At 41.9% G+C, this 9,062-nt stretch overlaps 1 protein-coding gene across 4 annotated transcripts in view; it reads left to right on the forward strand.

Annotated features, from left to right (window-relative positions):
• The first annotated feature begins 16 nt into the window (after nucleotides 1-16).
• slc26a11 (solute carrier family 26 member 11) overlaps nucleotides 17-9,062 on the forward strand; it is a 12,099-nt gene continuing 3,053 nt past the window's right edge. Inside the window, exons 1-12 of one of the 4 annotated variants that reach the window (XM_019889438.1) lie at nucleotides 17-104; nucleotides 3,143-3,284; nucleotides 3,398-3,649; nucleotides 4,192-4,384; nucleotides 4,593-4,678; nucleotides 4,963-5,194; nucleotides 5,284-5,462; nucleotides 5,546-5,618; nucleotides 7,041-7,152; nucleotides 7,271-7,326; nucleotides 8,329-8,469; nucleotides 8,548-8,675. In XM_019889438.1, the coding sequence (XP_019744997.1) occupies nucleotides 3,437-3,649; nucleotides 4,192-4,384; nucleotides 4,593-4,678; nucleotides 4,963-5,194; nucleotides 5,284-5,462; nucleotides 5,546-5,618; nucleotides 7,041-7,152; nucleotides 7,271-7,326; nucleotides 8,329-8,469; nucleotides 8,548-8,675 (1,413 nt within the window). In that variant the 5' untranslated portion in view covers nucleotides 17-104; nucleotides 3,143-3,284; nucleotides 3,398-3,436. The remainder of the gene's footprint in view (nucleotides 105-3,142; nucleotides 3,285-3,397; nucleotides 3,650-4,191; nucleotides 4,385-4,592; nucleotides 4,679-4,962; nucleotides 5,195-5,283; nucleotides 5,463-5,545; nucleotides 5,619-7,040; nucleotides 7,153-7,270; nucleotides 7,327-8,328; nucleotides 8,470-8,547; nucleotides 8,676-9,062) is intronic. The other 3 variants (XM_019889439.1, XM_019889440.1, XM_019889441.1) reach the window with 3 other exon arrangements.

Genomic DNA, 9,062 nt, shown 5'->3' on the forward strand with positions numbered 1-9,062 from the left:
GAAGCCTTGTGACGTTTTAGAGCCGGAAGGCTCGATGGGGATGCTTTTTGCGAAGTGTTTCGTGCACCACTGAGCGGCAAACGAAGACCTGTGCAATCGCAATTGTAAGATGGAACCACAATTTTTTGATTGGATTTGAGCTTATGAATTGTCCGAATTTGTCTTTTGTCGTTTTTATGATTCTGATCCAATCACCACTTTTATAAGATGACAGTTTCAAAATCTTAGTCACACTTTATTCGCCGCTTTGTGCAGGTTGTATCCACATTTATCAACTTGATACCACCCATGGAGCATAAGTAACTGTTTGTTATGAAATGTTACGATAATTAACGCGTATAGACACTCTCATAGCAACTGAGAGAGTTGTTGCTTGAGCGTGAAAGACGGTTAGCGAACGTGTCATGTGATTCTCGTGTGTTCATAGTCTATAAACGTGTTATTGTTGCTTAAGATTGTCCTTTGCCTCCGTGGGAATACCCGTTCAAGACCATCCGCCCACAGCATCCATACCTATTGGATCTGCAGTTAAAATACACCAATCGGGATTCAGATTTTGTCATAATCACACCCACTTCATTTGCATGTTTTACACTAGTTTACAAGTTGTCCTGAGGATTTGCAGCTAGTTCACTAGAGGATGCCCATTATTGGTTACATGTCGACGAGTGAATGCAAACTAGTAAACTAGTTGCAATCGATTTGACCTTACACGTGAACTAAACGGTTTCAAAATGTGAACAAGTTCACTAGTCAATGTAGCGATATCCACTAGTTACACTAGTTGGGATCATTTTCACTTTACTTGTTAACTAGTGATACACATGTTTACTCACTAGTAAACTAGTTGGGTTCAGAGTGAGACACTAGTTAGCTAGTGACACAGATTTTCATATCACTAGTTAACTTGTGGAACGTATTTTGTCTCACTTGTCAGGCTCAATGCTGAACTTGTATAGACTTTGATAAAATTGGGCACTAGGTGACATGTGCGCACATCTAGTTTACTAGTGAAATAATCACATTTGGCTAGTTTACATGTTTTACAGTTCACTAGTTGTGCACACATGTCAACTAGTAAGCCATTTTATTTAACTAGTACAATGTACATGCCAGCTAGTATGCCAAAAACATGAGCTAGTGCAACATCAATCCCTACATGTTAGATATTTGTTGCACACGTTGTGCACAGTTGCTCACTAGTGCTGCATAAACACCAACTAGTGAAAAGAAAAGCCCAACGTGTTGGAAAAATGTCAAACGTGTTCAGTCAAATCTTGCACAAGTTCATTTCTTGGTTTGACTAATGAGACAAAATGTCTTCCACTAGTTAACTAGTTGAATAAACACGAGTGTCTCTAGTTAACTAGTGACTCACTCTGGACAACTAGTTTACTAGAAAGAAAACATGTTTCACTAGTTAACAAGTGAGGTCGAAATGAGACCAACTAGTCCCAACTCGTGGATATTGTTGCATTTACAAGTTAACTAGTGAACATCTTGAACCTCACTAGTTAGCTAGTAAGGTTGGGAAGATCCAACTGGTGTAACTAGTGGACATAATATGCCTTACTAGTGAGCTAGTGATCAATTTGTAAACTGACAAGTTAACTGCTAAGGCCGGAACACCTTAACTAGTGTATCCAGTGGACATTTGGCTCTTACTAGTGAACATGTGAACTGTAACATGTGATCATTCACATTCAATTGCGACTCAAACACCTACATGTTCGCAAGTAGACTGCATGAAAATGAAGCAGGCGGGACAAGAATTTTGATTGGTTAATATTCAGACAATAAATATTCAGTCTTAAAGCATTAACCCATATGAGCCCGGCTCGTAATACCTGAAAAAGAAAGTAGTGATTATATAAAAACAATTCATACTTTTGATGAATCTTTTCTGTCTTTCTCCCTCTATATATACAGTGAGGTGCAAAAGTAGGTACACAGTTATAAAAAAATCAAACACACACACACACACACACACACACACACACACACAATACCTATTATGTATTAATTATAAATTTATTAAATCTTACATTAAAAATATCTTCATCGAATATGTCACTAATTTCACCGATGTGATACTGCCCACAAAATGGGATAGATAAGCACTTGAGATACTATACAGTATGCAGATGCATAATGACCAGTGGGTGTGTGATAACTCTGTCCTGTCTGTCTCCAGCAGGTGGCATTGGAGGGTTGTCCCCTCCCTTTCAGCACCTGGTGCGAATACTGTAGTGTAATGTCATCTCCTCTCGCCTGTTATAAGGGACTCTAACCTTTAACTGCCCTCTTTAGTTCATGTTCTCTGGTGAAAGTGTTTTTTGCCTGACGTTTTGTAAAGAACCGATCCAAGGACGTTTGCTTTCATCGGCTTTTGACAATCCTTCGAAAATGTCCAAGGCAAACATCAGCAGAGTGAGCGATCGCCCGACTGGTGAACACTTTTTCGGGGATTCACATTTTCGTAAAACTAGAGGAGACCTCATGGCCCGAGAGGCGAATGGCGTGGACGCTGCTTAAATAGACATCTTTCTATCGACACACAGACACACACGGTAGAGATCCCTCTTAGCCAAAGGGATTCCAGGATGATACTTCGGGAACAGCCAATGGTAGAGCAGCTATAAGTGTGTTGAGTCATGAAACTCGGAGCTGTGACGGGCGATCCATACTATATTTTTACCTTTCGTATCTTGAAATTTCTTGCATGACAAGAGGCAATATTTTCATGTTGAGGCGTTTTGTGACTTGATAATTTCGTATGAAGTGACTTTCATACGTAGAGGTACCACTGTATTTTGAAATGGACAGCCAATAGGAAACTGTTGCATGCATTCGTATTCATCCTTATTTGCATGTAATGTAAGTGGTAGCACTAGTGCACACGTTTATGGCCTTACATGTCAACGAGTAGGCGCTAAAATGAGCTTACTAGTGAACTAGTGCGCACATTTATGATTGCCATAAGACACTGACACCCTGTGTGCTTCAGTAGCCCCCTTCTCCAGTGTGTGTTTGCTATGTCCACTACTATGAAGTGTCAAATGCAGAGGTCAGATTTCATTCACATGTGTGTACAAATAAAAACGAGTCTTCTTCTTCACATCCATTTGCTTTGTGCTTTCAGTGTGACGAAATCGACAAAAATAGTGAGATCTTTTTCACATCATGTTCCTAAAGAGGTGCCAGTAAGTTAGAGGAACACATCACCAGTGCAATAACAACATGAGTGACATATAAAACAAAAGGAGGAACTTTCGTCTTTCTGTGTAAGTGGATTTGATATTGTAATTACAGTACTGTACCCGAATTTAATGGTACCTGTATTTACATAACAACATTTCCCCCCACTTGTGACTTCTGACAACAATCACCTCTGCAGAATCTCCTCTTACACATACTACTCAACCTTTTCCTCACCATGGACCAACCTCTGCTACAAAGAGAGGAGAGAGAAAGACAGAGTGGCTGCTGCTCCAGCAGGAGGCTAAAGGCGTGGTTGCCTATTCTCTCCTGGCTACCCAAATACAAGCTGAAATGGCTTCAGATGGATCTCCTCGCCGGCGTCACTGTTGGACTGACAACTGTTCCGCAGGCCTTGGCCTATGCAGAAGTAGCAGGCCTTCCCGTGCAGGTAAGTCCTATCTATAAAGTGGCATATCAGATTTTTTGGTTAAAAAAAAAAAATTGGAATACACTTTTTTTTTCACATTTGAAAACAATGGATATTATAAAAAATAATCTAGGATTGCAATCATAAAACTTTCATGGAGTCCACAAGTCATGTTTTAAGTAACATTTTAGCATCCGTAAATCATATCAATGTAAGAAGAGGTGAGCCAAAAAACTGATAAAACAAGATAAATAAATATCAAATACAAAATAAAATGAAGGCATGAAGTTACATTGATGATGTCAAATGGCATCTTGGTGTTATACTATGTTGAAGTAAACAGTGAAGTTTCATTTAGACACAATTAATGCTTTGTTACCATATCATGGCATCTTTGGTGTCAAGGAACTATGTTGAGGTGCCACAGTTGCCAACCCACAAGTACCAAACTATGAATCTGTTTGACTGAATTGCCCCCCTCGCCCTCTCAGTGTTATGAGATGACCTGATCATTTGATGCAGAGTTACAGCCAATTTCAACACAATCACGTTTGCACACACAGTACGGGCTCTACTCTGCCTTCATGGGAGGCTTCATCTACACCTTCCTCGGGACATCCAAGGATGTGACGCTGGGCCCCACAGCCATCATGTCCCTTCTTTGCTTCTCGTTGGTGGGGGGTGAACCGCACCGAGCTGTGCTGCTCAGCCTCCTCTGTGGTCTCATCCAGGCTTCCCTGGCATTCCTGAGATTAGGTGAGGGGAGGGAACCACTCAAATCATGTGAACATGGAGTGATTTAATTTTGTAGCAGTTGACCTCACAAAAACAAGCGTCACATTCTGTCGAAGGATATTTGTATCCATTATGAGCATGACAAAGCAATATGGTGTTACATTCCGCTGCGACATCAACTTTGTCACATTGCAGGTCCAAATGTAATGTGTTAAATCTTCTGTTGCAGGCTTTCTCTTGGACTTCATCTCATTCCCTGTTATAAAAGGCTTTACTTGTGCTGCGGCAATAACAATTGGCTTTGGGCAGGTGAAGGTGAGGTAATCATTGTAATTGCACAAACACAAGGCACCAAGCAGTGAAAACACACTAACGAGAGCAACAAGAAAATGCCCTCCGAATGCCCTCTAGCAATAAAGTTAATTGAGCCAAAGTAACAAATTAACATACGGTTAGCTGAATAGGCGTCACATTATTTCATGGTTCATCTGATGATACTATACCATAATTTTTCAAAGGCTTTCTGGAATGATGACACATGTGACATTAACAGTTAATTTTCCTCCTGGCCTTTTTCATATTTTAAATTCTATTTCTAGAATATCCTGGGACTCCAAGATATTCCCCACGAGTTCTTCCCACAGGTTTACTACACATTTTACAAGATCCCCGAGGCGCGAATAGGCGATGTGGTCCTTGGTCTGCTCTGTGTAGCCTTGCTGATCATGCTGACGTCAATGAAGACAAGCCTGGAACCCGATGATGATGATTGTGATGATGCTCCCAGGTTCCCCAGAGCTGCCAGAAGATTTGTGTGGGCTGTTGCTACCAGTCAGTGCCAGTGTACAACACTCCCTTCATTTGGCCTGCAGCGTGTCTGCGCAACAGTTCTCCTTCAATGTCTTTTGTGTTTTGATCAGTGCGTAACGCCCTCGTAGTCGTGGCCGCATCTTTTTGCGCCTTTTCGTGTGAAGCTTCTGGCCTTCATGTTTTCTCAATCACTGGGAAAACTACCCAGGGGCTTCCACCCTTCAGGCCCCCGCCCACCTCAGACACCACCGCCAATGGCACTGTGGTAACGTTTGGAGAGATTGTGGAGGTAAGGAGTCCAGGTGAGGGCGGGACATATATTTTTACCATCTCACGGCTGATGTCTTTGTCTTCCTCTTTGTACGTGCACAGGGCTTTGGCGGAGGTCTAGCTGTGATTCCTTTCATGGGATTGCTGGAGAGCATTGCAATTGCAAAAGCATTTGGTGAGTTTTTGTCAGAGATGCTCACTTGGACAGTTGAACAGAGACTGGACCAGGAACAGATTGTCTTTCACTGCCAGGCAGGAGGTACGATTCTTGAAGCTGCACTAACTCGTGCTCGCTTCTCAAACCGAAAACCCGAACTTCTCGCAGCTCCTGCTGGCCTTGATTGACAGTTTATGCAAATTACAAGTGACCATATCAGAAAAACATTCCCTTTTTCATTTTAATGATACTCCCGTCAGTGGACACCTGGAGGCCAAGACACTTCCCTGGTACAAGTACCAACATCTTCCCATGATCTGATACATCTGTAACTTTTGCTGAAGAACATTTTATTATGCTACAGCGTATTCTGTCCTCCCTATCCGCCCAAAGTTGAATCTTTCTTCATAACTTATCAGTTAACAAGCGCCTTGGTTCCATTCACGTCAAACTGACCAGCTGTATAAACAGACACATTCGAGGTTAATTAAGCATGTAACGAAATGAAATTTATAAACATGATAACATTGTATTTGCGTATTCTCCATCAGTTTTCCAAGTGGACAAAGGTTCATGTTGGTATCTCCTCCGTATCCTCCGTTTTCAAGTCCACTCATCCTCACGAGGGTCGCAAGCATGAGGGAGCCGATCCCAGCTGTCTCCGGGCAGTAGGCGGGGTAGACCCTGCAATTGCAGTGTACAATATCTTTGTTAGTTAAAATTATTGAAATAATATGTTGTAGACCTGGATTAGATGCAGGATGCTTTTGTATTCTTGCATTTGGGAATTGTTCCATTGTGAGACAAATAAAGGTTTTCTTATCTTATGAGGAAACAAGAACCATACTGCAAAAGCAGTGTCTTTCCAAGATGATTCCAAAAACATGCACGGCAGGCTGATTGAACTTTCCAAATTGTCCCTAGGTGTGAGTGTGAGCGCGGATGGTTGTTCATCTCTGTGTGCCCTGCGATTGGCTGACAAATGGTTCAGGGTGTCCCTCGCCTACTGCCCGAAGACAGCTGGGATAGGCTCCAGGACCCCCCGCGACCCTTGTGAGGATAAGCGGATCGGAAAATGGATGGATGGATGGATTAAATGTAATTTGAGCAAGTTTGTTATTTCAGAAGTGTGTATCAAACTGGTATTCCTTCGCAGGAATCAGTAGCCAAGAGGTATCTCTCAGCTTCAAAAGGTTGATGACCACTACTCAAATAAAATAGAAGCTACACCCCACCACCCACCCCCAGCCAAGAGAAAATTCAAGAGTCTAATCAGACAGCAAGTGTATGACATGCAGGACCCTTACACATGAATGTATAAAAAATTAATCTGTGATTGCATTAACAATCTCAATTTTACAGGTGTCGTAGAAGGAGTTTTCTATTCAACACGATATTTGGGCCAGTGCTCTCAACTTTTGCCTTCTTGTTTGTCCTTAGCCAAGCAGAACAACTACAGAATAGATACCAACCAGGAACTGTTGGCAATTGGTATGACCAATGTCATGGGCTCCTTTGTCTCAGCCTACCCTGTAACTGGCAGCTTTGGCAGGTGTGTGTGTGTGTGTGTGTGTGTGTGTGTGTGTGTATGAGAGAGAGAGGAAGGGAAGAAGAGAGGAGGAATAAACATGGACAGTGTGTAAAAATTCATCTTTTGTCATCATGTTTAGGACTGCAGTGAATTCACAGACTGGGGTTTGTACTCCAGCTGGAGGGATTGTCACAAGTGAGTCCACACCTTTTTGCATTGATGTATGTTAAAAACATTATTAAATCAGTCTTACAACAGCGCATATGCTATATATTGTTTTTGTTTTTTGTTTTTTTAAATATCCTGCCCACCTACACTGTCAAGTCCATCTCATTTAAATTGCTCCATGTACAGCACTTTGTATGCAGCGATGGCTGTTTGAAAGTGCTCTATAAATACAGTTGAGTTGAGTTGAGTGTTGGAGTAGGGAAACATCTAGAACAGGCTGCGTAGGGACTCTTGAGGACCAGGCTCGGGCACCCCCTGGTCTAAACTACAGCCACAACAATAAACACATCTTTTTTTTTAATTGTGAATTAATACCCCCCTACTGTACTGTGTAATGCAGAGCGTGATTAACATTTTTAAGGCATATTATTTCATATAGCTTTTCATTACACCTTTGTGATTAGACTTTGCGGGTGGCTATATTGCTACAGCTGATTGGTGTATGTCTATTAATGTGCAGCTCGTAATGTGTAGAACCTCCAAAGTCATCTCTTACTAGGTGTCAGTTGATTCCACTGAAATTGGTTGAAGTGACATGGAGGATTTACTCATTTGAACCCAGTGACCTCACCGTCACGGTCCAGAAAGCCTTTGAGAAATTATGAGATGTTATAAGAATATAGTAAATGAAGAACTCAAACCTCTAACCTGCCAGAGCGCTCGACAAGGAAAATGTAAACAAACTTCTCAACATTAGAATGACAGTTAACAATTGAAACCACTGACTTATGTGTCTCAACATGCTTTTGCGCACGACCGAATCACCTTCCCACACCTAAATGCTTTTCCTCCCGTTTAGAGTAATATATATTGTTCAAACAGCTCTTCCAAAGCTACTGTCACTTATTGTATGTTGGCTTTGATCCTGAAATGTTACCGGTACTCCGGTTTTATTTGAGCATCTGATACATGTTAATTGTTAGTCTGGCCTGAAAAAATAACTTTACTGGTAAATATTTGTTTTTGCAGGTGGGATAGTGTTGCTGTCTTTGGCGTTCCTCATGCCGGCCTTCTACTACATCCCAAAAGCTTCTCTCGCTGCTGTTGTCATCTGTGCCGTCACTCCCATGGTTGACTATCGTGTCGTGGCTAAGATATGGAAGATACATAGTATGTTTTTCTGCATTCGTACACAGTGTACTTTCACAGTTTTACCTCACCCCCTTTTTTTGCTGTGTCATCCTGAAGAGCTTGACCTCCTTCCCTTCATTATGACCTTCCTGCTGAGTTTCTGGCGGGTGCAGTATGGAATCATAGGCGGTGTGGCTATATCTGGAGCCTTGCTGATGTACACCATGGCTCGACCTGGAATAAAGGTATTCCAGTGCAGTAGCCCTTTTGTACCATTGAGCTACATGTTTTGGAAGTCTTTTCCCCCCCAGAAAGGATACAATTGCTCTGGAATCGATTGATTAGTTCCTTTTTTGGAGGGTCTTTCAGTGGGAACCAGAGGTCGTCAATCGGATGACCGTTCAGACACCTTTCTTTGGTAGTTGTGACTAATGGCTTGTCCCATCAGATGCTGCCAGAGTGCAACTTCTATTTTGTCGTATTTTAAACCTGTGCAGCTTTACAGCTCAAAAGAAATCATGTAGGAGAGAAATCATGTACATCAGGGGTGGCCAACCAGTCAGAGACGAACAGCCAATTTTTTTTAATGTGTGACTGCAAAGAGCCACACACACATACACACACACACACAC

The sequence above is a fragment of the Hippocampus comes genome, unplaced genomic scaffold (genome assembly GCF_001891065.2).
Source record: "Hippocampus comes isolate QL1 unplaced genomic scaffold, H_comes_QL1_v1.1 scaffold86, whole genome shotgun sequence".
NCBI classification, from domain to species: Eukaryota; Metazoa; Chordata; class Actinopteri; order Syngnathiformes; family Syngnathidae; genus Hippocampus; species Hippocampus comes.